The following is a 20,173-nucleotide window of genomic DNA, read 5'->3' on the forward strand; positions in this document are numbered from 1 at the left end:
CAAAAATAAAAAACCCAAAATGCAAATTGATTTATCAACTAGAAAGTATAATCGTTTTAGTCACGAACATAATTATGAGCAAATTATATGCAATTAGATAAAGATAATTTATTTATATTTATTTTTATTTTTTTCTACACTCACATTCTAGGAAAAAAGTATATACTACGTTTTTAGAAGTGTATTTTTTATTTGATATTTGTTTTTTATAGTTTTTAAGGCTTTATCGTACAATTACACTCAAATGCACAACAGCTTATTATAAGATTTAATGGATTAATTGGGGATTATTGTTGTAATTAGAATTCAAACATAACTGTTTGGAACATCAGGATTTGAGTTACGCTATGTTACTCGCTGGTTACAACTCATGTGCAATGCATTTGTTTAAATAAAATGATTCAAACTGAAACTCACTAGATAGTTTTTGTAATTAGACTCGCACTCGATTGAAATTCACAGTTACCGAACTCCACGAGTAACAATATTTTAAGGAATCGGTCATTTTAAAAATCATATTTGCACTGTTTGTTTTTTTTTTTTTTAATGTAAATGAAAACTGACTTCCCAGAACTTTGTGTTAAATAGGCAGACTAAAGCTAAAAAAATGACATTCAGCTTTATCGTGAGTTTCACGTGAACAAGATTCCTATTGTGAGTTTCGGGTGAAAAGTTCTTCACGTTCAGAAATCTTCCTGTATTTTAAACTTTTTTTCAGGTAATTTGCGAGGTATTCGACAGCTCTTCTCTCACTTAAATTTTGTTACCGAATATTAAAATGTTAATTCTCCCCGTATGAAACTCATTACTATACTCATTTGTGCATAAAAACTTAATTTACTATGCTCGGCAAAACTTTATTTGAAGTTTTGGTGTTACAGGCTCTTTTCAAACACCCTTTTTTTTAACTGTTTTGTATTTTTCGAAAAAAAAAAGCTAGACCTGTATATGGCTTTTGAAAGGATGCAATATTGCTAATGAAATATTTAAACTAATTTGTAGGATACATGCTTTAAAATTCATTAAAAAAAAAAACATCTTTTCCGTAACATTAAAATATAAAATTGTTAAAAAATATACCCTTGCACAGTGAAAGAACATAATAATTATAATCATTTAGAATTTCTAACAAAATAACGTTTGAATGTTTTCGAATACAAATTATATTTTATTCATCAAGACCTATAGCGTATGTATTTCAAAGAAGTATCTATTTCAAATATTTACTTGAAAAAAAGAGTCGAGTTGAAATAGCTCTTATATTACTAAAGTTCAAAAAGGTTTATTTCGTTTGTCCTGGCGTGTGGTTCATTAAAAAATAGTGATATAGTTGGATATTCCGTAGGGTCCACATTAGCCCTGGTTGTATTTTCCTGACACACACGCAACTTTGCTATAGTATAACATCTCTACATTTGTAATGAAAATCACATCATCAAACATTAATAACATACAATAAATTTGTGCTAGCACTTTCAGCTTTAGAGTGTGCATATAACCAGCATAGCAAACAAAAATGAGTGAAGTTGTACGATATGTTAGCAATGAAAGCCTCTCGTGCATTTTGATTTATCTTATTTTTATCGATTTATACAGTACTTTTTTTAGTATTTTTCTTAGTGTGGTTCATATGCTTAGCAACACAGAAGCGCATAATACAATTCGTATATATTCCTACAAATTTTTTTTTATTTAAAAAATTATTATATTTTTAATTATGATGATAATGGTATGTGCTTAGCTTTATTGAGTAATGGCTCTAAGTGCTCTGTTACGAAATTTTATCTCTTTTAGTAAAAACAAATAAAACAAAATTTAACATTTTTTTATCAACCATCTGCTTCTGTTCTGTTAGCATTTTTATTATAAACAAAATTAGCATATATAAAAAATTAATAAAAAAATATATATACACGATCAAAGTTCTTGCAATAATAAACTGTTCACCCAGTCAAATAGTCAGTCATTCCAAAAATCTGACTTGGTGAATAGAGATTTTTTTGACTAGCTCTTTCCCTCCACTTTTTAAAATCCCCCCCCTCAGACAAAAATTTTTTGAAAAATAAATTAGTTGTAATTTTTAAACATAATTATTATATTATTGAACTTCTATTTTTCTTATATGTGTATATTCTTTTCTCATTTTTTTAATTATTTATGTTTGTTATAACAAAAAAAAAAAAAATACAAAATAAAAAAAAATTACGAAAATCGGCACCGTTGTCACGCGTTGTTGTTTCTATATCTCTGTCCAGGCTCTATACTGTCAGGTAAAGGATAATTAACAAAAAATAAAATGCAAAGTGTTGTTTAAAAAATACAAAAAAAAATAATAAAAATTTTATACAAAAACCCACACTTACTATACAAGAACACTAAAGTGCTGTAAACCTTATAACTCTCGTACAAAAAAACATAGAACACAAAAAAATTGTGAATATAAACAAATCAACTCAAAAACTATATACAAATCAAAAAATGTTTTTTTTTAAACTAAAAGATTGTGCATTTTACCGCTATGTGATCCGAATAATGTTCGTTGATTGTTAGTTCGTGTTGATTAGAATTTTTTCTTTCAAATTTAATTTTTTTGTGTTGGTTTTGTTTTTGTGAAACTCCCTTTTATGTAATTAATTATATTTCATTTTCTTTATATAAATTAAGTTTTATAAAATTTATTAGAAAACAATTGGCATTTTCTTTTCTTTATTTTAATTTTTGTTGTATTTTTAATACTTTTCCGTATCTATCTACTTTTTTCTCTTAAAAGTGTGTTTATTGTGGATTTTTTTGATTTGAAAATATTCCTGAGGAGGAAGAACTTTGAGACGTTTAATCATTATCAGCGTGCTCGTGTTCGTGTAAGAGAAAAAATTAATGCTTTTGTGAACGCTTAGGATTAATAAAAAATTAAATTATTTATATTCTTAAGCTTATTTGTTAAATTTTTGTTCTAGCAATGCTTTTCATGAAACTTAAACAAAAAAAATTAATTCATGAAACAAAGTTCTTTACCTCTCATGTTCATGTAGAATGATTAAACATTCTTTTAGTTTAACATTATTTCATACTGAAATTTTTAAAATTTATTTTTTGAAAACATGCAATTTGAACTATTGACCAATCAGTGACCGCCGTAGATATATACTTGGTTGACCAAATTTCGCTCGAAAGAAAAAACATAGAAAAAACTGTTTTTCAATAGACAAAGCAAAAAATCTAAAATAAAACAAAGCCTAAGTTTCTTAAATAGTCACATGATGACATCTATGACATATAAACCTTGAAAATTTCATCAAAATCGTTTATGTTGTTCCCGAGAAAAAAGTGGTTAAAGTAGTTGACGTATTAAAAAAATTTAATAACAATTTCTAATAATTCACATCCTTTTCAAGTACTGTTTAAAAATAAATTTTTCAGATAGTAGGCGTGGGGTGTCTTTAAAATAACTTTCTACTTGTAAAATTAATCTCTTAAAATTCGATTTAAATAATTTACCTAAACGCCTTTTTTTTAATAGTCCAAATCATTGAAGCCTTTTCCTTTTAACCAATTTATAAGAGTAGCTATTCAATTTTCCAGACATTTTTTGTATTTTTCGTTCCAATACCTTAACCTATTTTCTGGCTTCAATTGCGGTTTCGGGAATCAGCCCTAATTCAAATGTGGCATAACAGTAGAGCTAAAATGATCTTCATCACTAAACAAAAATTAACTTATTAAACAACGATGTTCGTCTTAACATCCTTCAAACCACTTTTTTTGGCATACATTTCTGGTACATAATGAAAGAGTATGATGCTTGGTTCAACTGAATTTTAATAATATGGGTTTTGGCAATGGAATTCCCCCGATTCGAATAGTTTAACTAACACAAAATTTATAATTTCTATCCACTCTTCTCCCCTGCTGCTAGGGTTCTCGTTCTTTATATTCATTTGAAATGCCCAAAGATAATTTCAAGGTCATATTCTAATATTTCCAAAGCTGTAGTAAAATTCCTTAGTTTATTTTTTAAGTTCAAAGATTAAGTGCATAGATCACAAATGAAATAAAATTGAGCTAGGACTTATACTAGGAATATACCACAGTTAAGAACTAACTACAATATCAAATTTATGAAGTTTAAACAAGTTTTAGATAGAAAACGATATCAATGTAAACTGTATGATTCTTTTAAAGTTGTTTGTAAATTGCAGGGTTTTGAAAAGCTTATTTTTCAGCTAGAATTTCGTTTCCCTCCCTAATTTAGTTTATATCCTTTATGTTAATAATTTTATCTAAATCCGCTCTTTAAGACTCATTCAAGCGATGCATATTTGAAAACTTTGCTTTAGCTTATTCCGTTTTTCTACAGTTTTTCAATTCCAATTCTATGAGAGAAACTCAAGAACTCGAAACTGTTTTTAAAAAAATTATAATATTTATTTATCCTAAAGTTAGTTTCATATGTATAACAGAGTAGGAAATCTCGATAAGTGTATAGATTCACAAATGTTATGTATTTGTTCTCGGCTGGTTTTTGAGAATTTTTGTTAAGCCTTTCGCTTCAGGAAGTATGCTTACGATAAACAAGCATTATCAAACATTTTTTTTTCTTTCTCCTTCTGACTTCTTCTGTTTCTTGTCAAATTGTTATATAAATTCCATTAAATTAATTTATTCATTGTTATTCTCAGTTTTTTGGATTTACATTTTTCTGTTTTTACATAAACTTATCAAAGATACACCATTCAATGTATTATTTATGTTGATAAAAATGCTTTTAAATGTTACAAATGTAGAAATGACATGAAAGTCTTGTTCAATTGAAGTTGTAAGTTTGAGTGTTGAAAATATTTTATTTTTTTTTTTTCTTAATTTATTTATTGTGACAAAATTATTAGCTTTAGCACGATTAGCAATCACTACCATCATACAAACTAAGGGTTCAAAAAAATAAAAGCTATCCCAGTCATCATTATCATTATCATCATCTCAAGCCACTCTCATTGAAATAAAAACATATCGAATGTTGCACATAAAAGTTATATAGTTAAAAATAATCTCACCAAACCATATTATGTGGAGGCTGATTAGCAGTCCTTATAAATAAATCAAAAAACAACTATGTATCCCACATTAAATATTAAATAAAAAAAAAAAAAAAACTTAGAAAAAGTGTTGTAAAAAAGTTTCTAACTAGTTTGTAGAACTGTCCACATCTCATAGAGATGAATGTTAAATATTATAAACATAAACAAAAACATGACAAACAACCAAAAAAAAAAAAAAAAACAATTTTATTCAAATGGCAGGCTTTTGAAAATTACTAACAATTTATTTTGATATAATTCACTTGGAATGCAGCTCGGCCCACCTTCCTCAATCTCAGCTTGAATTTGAATTCATTGAGATCACAACCCACAAAGCGTATGTTTGACTAACAAAACTAACTATCAATTTTTTAAGGATTTTTTTTTTAAGGAAAGAGGAACAACTAAAACTCATTTGCATTTTTTTTGTATTTCTTTTATAGCATCACCAGCTACAAGCAAATTAGTTGGACTACGAATGACAACGTTACACGAGGAACCATTGGGACAACGTCCATTAGCTGAAGAGCCAGAGGATAGCTATAGTGACTCGGAATATGCTGACTATGAGAGTGGCAAATATGCAAAGAACTTTAAAGCGAAGTCTAGGCTAACATCGTCCAAGACTATGGACTCATTCATGGATATAAATAATTCACAAACAAGCATGAGTTATACTTCGAGTGCGAATTCGACTTTGAAACATTTAACTGGCATAGGGACACCTAGCATGAGTTCCTCGACTTCAAGTGGCTATGGATCACAAGTAAGACTTTTTTCCATCTTTTAGTATTTAAAAAAATTTAATAAATTTATTATTTCCTTTTTTTCCAGGCCGTATCTTGCAGCAATCTCACAAATGATGACACAGTTTCCATGCGTTCCATGAGTATCGATGAAACTCCAGGTAGAGATTATCTCAAATGGGTTGGGGTTAAAATTCTTTTGTCAAAATTCTGCTTTACTAAATTCGGGTTTCAAAATTCTACTTTTCAAAATTTCTGCAAAAAAAAAGGTTTCGAAAATGTTAAAAAAGTGCGCGTTTTTTAACATTTTTTAAATCTTTTTTTCATTTTTTGCAAAATCCAGAGTTTTAAAAAGCCGATTTTTGGACAGAATAGAAAAAAGAAGAATTTTGAAAAGCAGATTTTTGAAGTCAGAATTTCGACCCGCTACCATCTTAAATTATTTTATTCCTTCTCTGTACTACTTATACGATTTGTTCTTCTTCCTAGATTTCGATCGTGTAAACTCGTGTTCGCCACCAAATAAAACATACAACTCGGCAATGTCTATCAGCAATAACATCGACAACATTCCAACACCTTCGGTAAATAGTCGTCAGGCACGATTCAATCCGTTTTTGAAAGATATGCCACAAACATTAAACAAGAGTGCAATAGCAGATGTGGCCACAGCTCCTACAGCAACAGCAGTGGCGGCGACGCCAGTTGATGAACAACCCAATTTAAAATGTCTAACTCCAACGAAAGATCATCCATTAAAGGATATCGATGAATCTGAAACTCTATCACAAGACTCACAATTTAGTGATGATAATAAAAATGAAGCACAAATTCCAGAAGAACCTGCCACAGCCATGGACGAAGAAGAAGATGAAACATTAATGGCAGTTAGTAGTGATGAGAATAAAAATGAAGCATCCGAACTGCAAAAGGCTGAGGACAATCAAAATGCAAACGAATTATTATCGAATGCAAATAATAATAAAATAGAAGAAGATGAAGAACAGCAATTAGATAACCAGAAGAGCAATATACATAATGAAGGAACTGGTATTGTTAAGACACAATTGCCACCGGGCAAAGTTGTACGAAGAAAAAAGACGGCGACAGTTAATCAAGTTCGTTCAAATAGTGGACATCGAGCATCACTTCCCATGATGAAGTCGTCAGTTGATCTAACATCATCGAATGATAAACTTAACGCTCAATTTAATAATATGACAAGCAGTGGCACAACAGACTCTTCAGAGCGATTAGAAGGTAATTATGATGAAAAAAAATTTGCTTCGTTTTCGATAAGAAGAAGGCACGAAAATATTTGCATTCAAAGAGGGTGTTGTGCACATTTTTACTTGCGATATAGGCACTATAGGACAAGTTTAGGATTCGTAATAAAAATTGAACAAGAGATATCCATCAGATATGACATTACGATGATAGGGTGTGCTTTCCCCTCCAAAATATGTGCTTTCGAAAAACATCCCAAAGAACGTGCCACTTAAGCAGATCAGCGAGTTGAACAAGCTTATTACTGATTTCCGCAATTGGTAAAATTCGCCGAAGTCAGACCTTAGTTTCGTTGAAATTTGTCCGTCATTCGGTATTAGGGATCTGGCCACCATGGCGGACCGAAAAATACCCTTTTTTTTAATTAATGAAAATTTTTATTTTAAACTCAATATCATAAAGGATTTCAAGAATAACATTGTAACAATTTGTTTGAGAATATTAAAAAATGGTTTCGTAATGTTGGTTTGTGTAGAGGTCCTCCACACGATACGCGGGGTTCTTGTCCCGCCTGGTACTTGGTTTTGGTACCAGGTTATCAGATGGATAGTTTCTGAGACCTCGTAGATACCAAAGTTAACAAAATGTAATTAATCACAAAAAAAAAAGAAAGTCTACCCCACGCAGCGGCTCAACCTTCCTGTTGAAAAAATGTCTGTCAATTTTGAGTGTTTACGCAATAGGTCTTGAACTGTTCGTTTCATTTTAGAGTTGACTAAAAAAAAATTTTATTTAGCTCATAAATTTTTTTTTTGGCACATATCAAGTTATGCATTCGTACAGAAAAAAAAGTTGAGAGAAAAGTTCGGAAAAGTTTGATTTTCTCAAAAACAGCTCCTACGATTTTGACACAAAAATTCAAGTAGGTACTTATTAGTTTTTAGTCAAGGTCTATCTTTTAATAAAACAATTTTGTTCGAAAATCATTTTTAACGGTACCTGTCATAGACCCGTTTTTTTTTATTCGGAACATCTCTTAAAATACTTATTCGATTCCAACGTTTTTTTTTATTAAAAAGCATTTAAATTATGCATTTCAATATAAATAAAAAATTAAATTTTGAAGAAAATAATTTTTGGACTTAAATCAATTTTTTTTTTTAATCAAATTTTCGAAAAAGATACATTGAATTTTTTTGAAATTTTGGTTTAAGATGTTCATTACTATTAAGCTAGAAAATTGGTATGCCCAATTTTATTTTAAACATTTTTTTATAAAAATTATTTATAAAAAAAAAATGTCTAAAAAATAAAATTGCATACTTGTTTTTGAGCTCAGTTTGATTAAGATGTTGTTTTTTTTTCCTTTGAAAAACAATTTTTATGTTTTTTTTATATAATGTACATTAGGGTGCTTTTTTTTTTAAAGCGACCATCGCTTTTTGTCACTCCCATTTCAACAAAAAATTCCCTAAAAGTTTGGGCCCTTAAAATTAAGATTTAGCACTCGCCATTCGCGTTTAAAGCCATTTTTTCAGTATTTTTTTTCTGTCTTATTTCGGTTTTATTTCAGAAATGACTAGTTCTACAACAAAATTGTATATAACAATGTGTAAGAGTATTTATTTTCTTAGAATTTAATCTCTATCATTGATATTTCTAATCTAAGCTTAGATTCGTTCATAACTGATAGTTGCCTTAAAAAAAAAAACACCCTAATCTATATAAAAAGTCTTGAAAATTTAAACAACTTAAACTCCAGATCAAGTTCGTGGGACCCAGTCGTGCATTCTTTTTAGAATTTCTTTTTCAAATACATAAATAAAATACAAATCCATTTGCAGAAGATGGCAAACATCATGTCGAAGTTCCATTCCCAGATTGGGTAAATGTTGGAGAATCAGTTCTCATCCGGCCCTACAACACCAGTGGAATTATAAGTTTCATTGGTCAGACACATTTTCAAGGTGGTACATGGATTGGTGTTGAATTGGACACACCAACTGGAAAAAACGATGGCAGTGTGCAAGGCATTTCGTACTTTCAATGCAAACCAAAACATGGCATTTTCGTTCGTTTCGACAAACTGATATTAGATAAACGAGGTAAAGGAATGCGCCAATACAAAGCCGAAAAGAATTCTAAAGGTAAAACTCAAGATGAAAAAATAAATAAATAAAATATATTAATATTGGATTTTTTTTTTAATTTGCAGCTTTAGATGCCAATATTTCGAGGTCACGAAGCCGCGGTGAGTCGATCAACACGCTCGGCACATCGCGCAAATGATTATATCCGAAATGTTCGCATCAAGTGCAGCGTCTCCATTGCTGGGGAGAAGCTGAGGAGCAGGCGTCATCGGCGACTGCTCCAACTGCCCTCATTGCCAGGTCTTGCAACAGAATCGTTAAGAACGTTGCTGCTGTAAGCCGTCCAAATGCGAACATTTCTTCTTCTACTACACACACAAAATCAAGTACTGTCACACGGAGCTACAACAGGCGTTCAACTGCATTTTAAAAAACAAAATAAAAAATAAAACAAAAAATAAGGCGTAAAAAAAAAGTATCTCAAGAAACTACAAAAACAAGATAAGCAAACAGAAAAGATTCTTTTTTTAATAAAATAATTTCAGACCTTTTAATTTTATTCATTTTAATTAGCTTAATTAAATTTAGTGTAGAATGTAGGAATAGATAAAGAAGAGATACAAAAAAAAAACAAAACGAAACAAAAAAAATCTACAACAACTGCTACTACTATATTATGTACTACTGAAAGACAGATTATTATTATTATTTGTGTTAACAATTAACTATAATTAATTAATTATTGTAACATAATGCATTAGTGTGTGTGTACTCCGAAACAAGAGAACACACACGGTATTTATATATGAATTTTAGGTTTAGATTGTTCGACTATGTCGTCGGAAAAAAAATAAATAGTGTTTGTATTTATGAAAATGTCTCTTACATAGAATATATCAAATTTTATTTCCCTTGCTTTTATACAATATAACAGATATAATTGTGTTTGTTTTCCAATTAAAAATATTTTTGTTTATTAAATACAATAATGTTGTATTCACCCATACAAATAGTAGAAGGAAAACGAAATGAAAAATATTCTTTTATTTTATTAATTAATTATATTGGCTTTGTTCCTCTTTAATTTGCTTCCAAACAAATCAAAATAAGAAAAAAAATGTGTTATTTGTGATTATAATTATACGAATCAGATTTTTTTTTTATTTTATCATATTATATATATATATTTTTTTTTTATAGTAATGATGATTAATTTTACAATCAAAGTATTTTGTTATACATTTAAAAAAAAAAATATTATAAAGATACATTATAGTGATGAAAGGTTTTAATTTTTGTTTAATATTTTATTTTTTTGCCTTTTTTTTAAATACATATACTTACTTTAATTTGCTTTTTGTTTTTATTTTATGTAGATTTGAGGATAAAACAATTTATTTGAATTAAAGTTAAACTGTTATGTGATCTATTTTTAATTTAAAATTATTTATTTGTGTTTTTATTTCATTTTTTTTTTATTTTTTCAGAGTTGTGTTTTCTGTGAAAGTTCCTTTTTTTGTTGATTTTATTATTATTAGAAGAAATGAATAATTTTTGATAAATAAAAAAAAAAAAAAATGCTTCGAAGGCGATATTTGAAAATATGTAAGAACGTTTTAGGACTCTTGTCTCGTAAATCGTCATGAGCTCCAACATTAAACCACTTAGATCATGGATATTGATTTTTTTTTTGCGTATACGCCACAGTGACCAAACTTACATTTTCGAACATGTGTACATAAACACAATGATTTCCGTAGCCCTTCAAAAAAATTATAACAGCTGCAAAGCACAATCTTATACCCCTATTGCAAATCGCGAGAAAAATTTTGCCAATCAAAGTACATAGTTGTGTCTAAAGTAAGGCTAATAAAATTTTTTTTTTTTGGCTGCATTATGGAACAGAGGTCGTAGTTTTCTAATCGGAACACCACGACATGAGTGCTGGCTAAATCGTTCGACTTGAGTCGAGGTTTCGACTCGCGAGTCATTATAGGGGCCTTAATTTAGCGCGTCTTTGTGATTTGACTATGAAATAGTAAGTCTTTTTATATGCAGTGGTCTTTCGAACAACAATTTCTCATTGTTTTTTGCTGAACCATTAAAAATTCTGAATGAATTTCCTGATGTTTCTTGGTGCCTTCATGGATGCATCACCCAGTTTATGGAACACGGGTTCATTTTTCAGATTTCGACTAGGATTCCACATTCACAAAAAAAAAGTAACCAGCAATCAAAAACTTGATAACGGAATTACATCTTGGAAGTCGTTGGAGTTAATTCCTTAGTCATGTCTCATGTCCTTTGCAAGATGCTGGCAAGACATAATTAGGAATTCTTAGAACAGATTATGTGAATACAAATTTTATGTTTCCGATATCTGATAACTTGAGCTCTGCACAAAAGCTTCCTTTAAAATTTACTGGTATCGGCAGTAAAATTTAAGAGCAATTTGCTTCATCACTAATTTTTCTGGAGTGGATTTCAGGATTCAAGAATTAAATATAAACATCAACCAGGCAATAATGAGTGCTTGAAGACATTTCAACAATTTTCTAGTGAAGTTGGTGTTGAACGCAGGGAAGAAAAATACCAACATTGAAAAACATGAATCCTTTGTTGATAAAAAGCCTAGGCATTTTCGCGGCATTTATAGCGATCAGTCTTATTTTGAGTTTCACTTGGAAAACTTTTCACTCGAAATATTTTTGTTCCCCGTATTAAAAAAGCTATTGTGAGTTTCATCCGAACGGAATTCACATTTCCTGCTAAAATGGTTAATATTGAGCGAACCGTTCGCACATGGTAGAATATTTATTTATTTACGAAGTACAGAATCTCAGTCCGGAATTCACAATGGGGAAAAGTGTATTTTAACTTTTTCAGATTCAATCTTATTCAAATGAAACTGACAATAGGCTAAATATCTAACAATGCGACAAAATGGTCCCAAAGAATTATTCAATGCAAATGAATATTACGATTTAACGAGAAACAAGATCATATTTCAAGCTATTATGAATCCCCAATTAAAGTGCTGCTGTTAAAATTGGGTTTAAATAAGCTTGTCATACGTGATAGCTGCATTTCTGCTTTCAAGGAACGAAGAAAATAATGGAAGACATTTATAAAGGTAAGACACAAAGTTTGATTACTTAATAATAATTCTACTTCATAAAAAACCAAAAAAAAACTATGCATTACCTCAATATCACAAAATTTATAGAAACTAACATTCTTAATGACAAGAAATATGTTATGTCCAAAAACAAATATCGTCCATACAGTGAAAGCTAAGCAGAAGCATTTGCTTTTTCCCAACTTAACATGAGTCTACATTGACGACTCAAAATTAAAATGTGCAATATTTATATATTCGTTATTTAGCTTAAATTTATTTCTAATTTTTTTAACCATTTTGTTATTTTAATTGGCTCGCAAGTTAAGTAAAATAAACCAAAAAAATAAAATTAAAAGAAAAACTATATAAAAGTAGAACTTAGAGATAACATCACGTAAACGCAGTAGCTAGAGTGTAGTTGATCCATATAATTTATAATTTTAAGAGTGCAATACATGAAATTTATTACAAAAATAGAAAAAAAAATAATCACTATACAAAAATAAAATTCATCCATTTTCTCTTATTAAAAAATACAAAAAAAATATTCTATAAACCATTAGGGAAAAGATTTGAATAATCATAATAAAATAAAAAAAAAAAAACTTAAAATGCACGAAAAGATAAAAATGAAATTTAAAATTATATAATAAAATACAAAAAATGCAATCGGCTTTGCTTCATTCTGCCGTACAATCCTTACACCCTTTAGAGAGTGGCAAAGTGAGGTATGAATGATTAAATAAAATAAAGTCAAAAAAATATATAAAAACAGTTGTGTATCATTATTTATTAAAAAATATTAAAACAATATTTACAATATTCATACAAAATTATTCAACGTTTGCTCAGACGCCGCCATCTCTTAAGGTGTTAGTAATTTTTCTCTCTATTAGCCGATTGAATGTTTATAAACATTACTGCACGTAAAATGAGATAAATATTTTAACAACCATTTAAAAAAATATGCAAAAAAAAACTTAAATCCGACCTTGAAATGTAGCTCAAAAGAAAACTAAAAAAAAAAAGATAAAGATACATTACAATAAGAAAAACCAAGATTAACAAAAAAAAAAAAAAAAACACACGTAATTGTCCATCCAACAAAAAAAAAAATGTAACCAAAAAAAATATAATATGTAAAAGAAAAAATAACGTCTGAGATATTTGAAATTCGATACAATAAAATGCAATTTACAAGAAACCAAAAAAAAAAAAACAAAAATAAAAGGAAAAAAAGAATATTTTATTGTAAAATCCCAGTCTTTAACTATTTTTAAAACAAAAACAAAAAAGTAAAAAACACACGAAGTGAGAACTAATTTTTTTTAAACAAAAACCAGATTTTTTGGAATCATTTTTTCTACAATAAAAAAAAGAAACGTCCAATTTTTTCTTAAAAGAAATTATTAAATTAAAAAAAAAATATAAAGGAAAAAAAACTTACAGAAAAAACATATTTATTCATAACATTCATTCAAAAATATTTCTCTTTTTCTCTTTCTCAATTTATTTGTAAAAAAAAAAAAACAAATAAATAAAAAACAGAACAGATTCTTGTTTAATTTTCATTCCCTGTTCTGATTGCTAATTAATAAATTGATAATATTGTAAGTTCATACATGCATAAATATTAATGAATATAGGAAATTGCAATGGAAAACAAAAAATTTGAGGCTATTGATTTTTGTTTGTAGTTTTACTGCATTAGAGATACGTAACTCGTACTTCATGGAATAAATTTGTATCACTTCTCTTCATTATGCACCAAGCAATATATACGTTATCATACTAAAAAAAAATACTGGGATTTTAATTCGAAAAAAAATAATAGTTGGTTTTTAGGATGCGAACAAAAAAATATTTTTGATGTTGAAGCATGTGTGTGATTAATTTGAGTTTCATTAAAAGTTATATGTACATTAGGGTGTTCGTTTTTTAAGTTTTTTTTTTTTGAGAATCAATTTTCTAAGTGAAAAAATAAACAATTTCTAAATAATAAAAAAAAAATCCCCTAATTTCTTCAGATTTTTATTTTGACGCTAGATAGCCCCCTAAGAGGGCTAAAACTTTTCTCATTTGAAATAGGTGTATGTTGAATTATAAGGCCATTTTTTTAGATATAGACACCGTTTTCAAAAATGTACAAACCAGGGGCTTCGTCAGAGCATGCATTGTATATGTGCGGTCTTGGTATCGTATTTAAAAGCATGCCAAGTTTAATAAGTAGGCTCGATTTCCATTATTTTACCTTATAAATGTAAGTCCTGATGATTTGTCTTTCTCCCTTAGCTTGAAGAGTTCAATTTTTGGTGATCCGATTGATAAAGTACTTCTTTCGAAATTAATCATTCTCATAAGACACATTTCATCGTCACGGGTGGGACACTTGTAAAAATGTGAAGATGTTTCAGTTTCTTCACATAATGTAGGGCGCTTTCATAAATGCATGGTTGCGCAAGTCTGACGAATGCAAAGCTTTCATTAATGCAAATGACAAATGTCAGGTGTTCATAAATGTAAAACGCAAATATTTGCAGCGCAAATGTGCAAATGAAAAAATTCTCATGCGCAATGCATTTAAACTTAATGAAAGAAGGAACATGACGTAAAAGATGATACAGCTTTTCTTTGTTTCTCAATTCTGTCACAATTTTAATTGGAAATTCAAAGTTCAAGTCAAAATAACAAAAATAGCCGCGAATTTCTTGAATATAATAAATTTGTAAATATTGACAGAAATTTTTAAAAAAAAGTTTTTTTTTCTTAAAGAATGGAATTAAGATAATTTATTGTTAATTTTGGAGAAGAGGCTGAATTGCAACTTAAAAATTTTGACAAATGAAGCAAATCAGAAAAAGTGTTCATAAATTCAAAGTAAAATACATGCGCAAATAGTTTTTCTGACATTAGTCTGATCGCAAATGACCGCATGTAAACAAAGCAACCATGCAATTATGAAAGCACCCGTAATTGTACAAAATTCTCGTAAGCTTTTATAAAACCAACAGTAAAATTTGTTAAAAAAAAAAAAAAACTATTTAAAAAAACATAAATTTTCTACTGTCACGGGTGGGAAAAAAAGAATCGATACTCAGGTTTTCAAATTTTTGTTCGAACCCTTTGACTTAGTAGTTAAACAATACATTTGTAGCTTCTATAAAAAAAAAGCGAATAACAATAAAAACGATTATTTTTATATAAAAAAAAAATGAGTTATTAAAAATGTCACGGGTCGAACATTTAAATATCACAAGTGGGACACATGCAATTTGCTCTGAAAGAAGAGATTCTTTTTAATGAATTTAAAATCAAAAAGCAAATGATTTCAATAATTAAAACAACATTTGCTTTATTTAAAAGACTCAAAAAATTTTAAGTCATTTCAATCAAACCTCCTAACCTTGAGAATATCAGTTTTCCCTCTCGGAATAAAAAAAGATTTGGAAGATAAAAATGTTACAGTTTTCTAAGTTTGACACTTAAAACATAGAAAAGGGGTCTCGTGATTTTTAAGCAGCTAATACATGATTGAAAGATCTTAAAATATTGGACTATTTTTCTCAACAAATTTTTACTAGTTTTCTTTCAACCACGTAAACATCTAATTTTATCTTTCAAAAGTGACCCACAAAATTGGGAGCCTATTTTTTGTCATTTTTGTATAAAAAAAATTGGCCAACTTCTTACATTCGTATATGAACTCGTCTAAAAACACACAAACTGCTTCACAACCGTCAAAGAAAAATGTTGTTTCATCCCTAACCAACTATTTAAGTAATGAAAAAATTCAATCCCATTTATAAATAATAAACCTAAAATGCACAAATTGTTAAAATAAAATAAAAATTAATAAATAAATCCTAAAGCCAAGAAAGCTGAGCGCATATTTTTATTTTTTTTTTTTTTCAAAACACAAATCAATGAGCTTAAAGACTTTCTCTAACAGCCGAAAGGCCTTAAAAAATTAATAACAAAAAAAAAAAAAACATCAAGCTCAAAATAAAACCATCTGATTCAGAAGTACTTAAAAAAAGAAAAAAAAACTAACACTTTTAATTAGATTAAATAATATTTAATATATTATATCTATATACAATTAGCAAAGTTTTCTAAAGCTAATAATATCGTGTGTGCTTTTTGATGGTAATTTTAAAATATCTTAAAAAAAAATCATTTATTCATAAAATAAAAGTAAAAATCTATTGAAATTTAAATAAAAATGAAAAAAAAAAACAGAATAAAGCTTTTACAAGGCCCGTAGAAGTAGATTAAAACTTGTGTACTTTCAAACAAGTGTTCTACAATAAAAATAAAATCTACATTATACATAAAATATACACACAAACACACACATACTCACGCAAAATTTTAAAATATTGAGAGCAAATGTTTTCCTTTTTGTATTTTTATCTGCAATTGTAAAATATTATTAAAATAAATAAAATAAATAAACATACAAAAAAAAAAAAAAAAAAAAAATATGAAAACATTTATTAAACAAAAAAATATATAAATACAAAAAATAACAAAATATTTTAGATACGTTATAAGGCCCTTTAATGGCGGGAGGGAACAGGAATTCAAGAGAAGCCTGTTTTATGCAAAGTTGTGTAAGAGTTATATTATATTAATTAATTTATTTATTAAATTAAACAAAAAAAAAAAACAACAAAACAAACAAAAAATATTGCAAATTGTTTACGAATTTCAAATTGAATTTTTTGCCATAATTTTTTTGTTCTGCAAATAAGCGCAATTAAAACATTTTTTTTGTTCTTAAATGCAAACAGTTTTGATGGAAGAGAGGTTGCTATATTAAATAAAACGTATTATTATTGTTCTAATTTCTTTTTGTGAAAATGTGATGATAAAGAGCAAGTCTAATATATACATATAAATATATAAAATTATATACACATACAAACATACATGCATACGTCTATTTTGAAAATTTAATTGAAACTAACAAACAAGAAAAATTGACTTCAATCACCAATAGACCAGTGCCGATGCCTTCAAAAACATTAAAAAGTACAAAAAAATCATAGTAGAATGAAACCCATTGGAAAAGGAGGGGAATATGATAAGAATGAAAGGAAAAATAAATTACGGGCGAGCCGAGTTCGGGAAGTGGGTGGGTTGAGTTTTTAATGGTAAAAAATGGTATATCTCGATTTCCGGCAAAACTACAAATCCTATAGAAAATAGTTGTATGGCAAAGTTGTAGGTAATACAAAGATCTACGACTTTTGTCTCAACATTTTTTTCACATAACCTCAAAATTTATGTGAAAAATTCAAAAAACCGAGTTTTTGGTTTTTTATTTTTATCTTTTTCAAAAACAAAAATTTTTCTACGAAATTTTTTGAAAACTTACCTTATTATGTTCCAAATACACAGTAATTTATTTGATTTAAAATATTAATTTGTTCACCTTATTTTGACTTAATACCAAAAAAACACCCTAATTTTCAATCGAAAATTCACGTGTCAAAATATCAGCTTTTTTCAAAAAGTCGGTGGCCATTTCGTTCGTTAAAATGTCTATTTTCTGATGGTGTAAAAAAAATTTTACATTAGTATACTTTAGAACATGTTTTAGTAAAATTTAAAAAATGAAAAAAGCTTGAATTCGAAAAAAAATTTTTATCATTGTTTACAATTTTGGCCATTTTATTCAAATTTACACTTTAATTACTCAAAAAACGTAAGATTTCATGTAACATTGATTAATCTTACGTTTTTTGAGTAATTAAAGTGTAAATTTGAATAAAATGGCCAAAATTGTAAACAATGATAAAAATTTTTTTTCGAATTCAAGCTTTTTTCATTTTTTAAATTTTACTAAAACATGTTCTAAAGTATACTAATGTAAAATTTTTTTTACACCATCAGAAAATAGACATTTTAACGAACGAAATGGCCACCGACTTTTTGAAAAAAGCTGATATTTTGACACGTGAATTTTCGATTGAAAATTAGGGTGTTTTTTTGGTATTAAGTCAAAATAAGGTGAACAAATTAATATTTTAAATCAAATAAATTACTGTGTATTTGGAACATAATAAGGTAAGTTTTCAAAAAATTTCGTAGAAAAATTTTTGTTTTTGAAAAAGATAAAAATAAAAAACCAAAAACTCGGTTTTTTGAATTTTTCACATAAATTTTGAGGTTATGTGAAAAAAATGTTGAGACAAAAGTCGTAGATCTTTGTATTACCTACAACTTTGCCATACAACTATTTTCTATAGGATTTGTAGTTTTGCCGGAAATCGAGATATCTCATTTTTTACCATTAAAAACTCAACCCACCCACTTCCCGAACTCGGCTCGCCCGTAATTTATTTTTCCTTTCATTCTTATCATATTCCCCTCCTTTTCCAATGGGTTTCATTCTACTATGATTTTTTTTGGTTTCAAAAATTATCGACCCTGGTCTACAATTCGAAACCCAAGAAAAAACACATACAAGTGAAACACAAAAAAAAAAGAACAGTTTTTTTTTTGAAAAATTCTAAAATAAACATAAATTTTAATGTAACTTTAGTTTAACTATACGTAAAGATAGAAACAAAAAAAAAAAACAAAAACAAATGGCATCAAAACAAAAAAAAAAAAAAAAAATAAACATTAAATTAAAATTAATTATATTAATATGTAAAACAAAAAATAAAAATTAAAAATAAAATTTAAAACAAACTTATTTTTCGGTGTTTTTTTATAAAATTAAATTAAATTTTACAATTTCAGATAAGAAGGAAGAAAAAACTTCAAAAAACGTACGAATAGGTTATTCTCCTTTTAAATTCAAAAACTGTTTTATATAAGTTTTCCACAAGCGAACATGGTTTTTTCCCCGAAATATTTAGCGGTCGTAAATATTACTCGGAATTTATTCTCAGGGAAACAAAAAATCGTACCTGGGCGAAACGCTTTGGAGTTGAGGTCACTTGAACTTTAAAATTGAATTATATTCAATAACTCCACTTAAAATTGAAACACAACATTTTTACTTGCGATATAGGTACTATATATCAAGTTATGCATTCGTATAGAAAAAAAAAGTTGAGATAACATTTTTCCATGACATTACGATGTCAGCCTCTATAAGGAGCTACAGCCTAAACGGATGGACCAATTAATGTGAAACTTGGTATGTAGCGTTATTTGGCGACTCTCCAGAGGGGTTTTTGGAATTAATTTTTTTGGACAAAAAAAAACGGTACTTGTCATGTACCGATTTAAGTAAAGTTGAAATTGCTCAAAAACGGCTCCAACGATTTTGTTTAAAAAATTCAAATTTTAGTTTTAAGAAATTTAGTTCTAATGAAATTTATTTTTTTTGAAAATCATTATTAACGGTACCTGCCATAGAACCGTTTTTTTTTTTAATCCGATTATTTCCGAAACTGCTAATTCGATTTCAACGAAACTTTTTGTGAAGAAGCATTTATATAATTTAAATATAAACAAAAAATAAAATTTCCAAAAAAATAATTTTTGGATTTTTAAAATAATTTTGAAAATTTATTTTGAAAAATCAAATTTGCGAAAACGGGACATTGAACTTTTTTGACATTTTGTTTTTAGATGTTGATTAGTGATTTCTACAGAATGGCATACCAATTTTATTTTAAAACTTTTTTTCCAAAAAAATTATTTATAAAAAATTAGTTTCTTAAAAAAACGGCTCTAACGATTTTGAAAATTTTTTTTCTACAAATGCATCTTTATACATATATCAATCAAAACAACTGCATACTTGTTTTGAGGGGAAATTTGATTTCAGATTTTATTTTATTTTTTTAAAAAACGAATTTTTTTTTTCGTACCTACATAGAAGGTACCTACATTTTCCAAATTTCTATATAAAAAGTCTTAAAATTTAAGCAGCTTTAACTCTAAGAGCAA

At 27.9% G+C, this 20,173-nt stretch overlaps 1 protein-coding gene across 10 annotated transcripts in view; it reads left to right on the forward strand.

The window, feature by feature from the left end:
• Positions 1-13,519, forward strand: part of LOC129907799 (kinesin-like protein KIF13B) — a 65,036-nt gene extending 51,517 nt beyond the window's left edge. For 5 of the 10 annotated variants that reach the window (XM_055984175.1, XM_055984177.1, XM_055984178.1 and 2 more), the window contains 7 exons: positions 2,256-2,270; positions 5,350-5,412; positions 5,519-5,841; positions 5,910-5,982; positions 6,311-7,081; positions 8,893-9,195; positions 9,264-13,519. In XM_055984175.1, coding sequence (XP_055840150.1) covers positions 2,256-2,270; positions 5,350-5,412; positions 5,519-5,841; positions 5,910-5,982; positions 6,311-7,081; positions 8,893-9,195; positions 9,264-9,337 — 1,622 coding nt within the window. In that variant the 3' untranslated portion in view covers positions 9,338-13,519. The remainder of the gene's footprint in view (positions 1-2,255; positions 2,271-5,349; positions 5,413-5,518; positions 5,842-5,909; positions 5,983-6,310; positions 7,082-8,892; positions 9,196-9,263) is intronic. The other 5 variants (XM_055984181.1, XM_055984182.1, XM_055984183.1 and 2 more) reach the window with 2 other exon arrangements.
• The last annotated feature ends 6,654 nt before the right edge of the window (positions 13,520-20,173 follow it).

This window comes from Episyrphus balteatus, chromosome 1 (genome assembly GCF_945859705.1).
Source record: "Episyrphus balteatus chromosome 1, idEpiBalt1.1, whole genome shotgun sequence".
Classification (NCBI taxonomy): Eukaryota; Metazoa; Arthropoda; class Insecta; order Diptera; family Syrphidae; genus Episyrphus; species Episyrphus balteatus.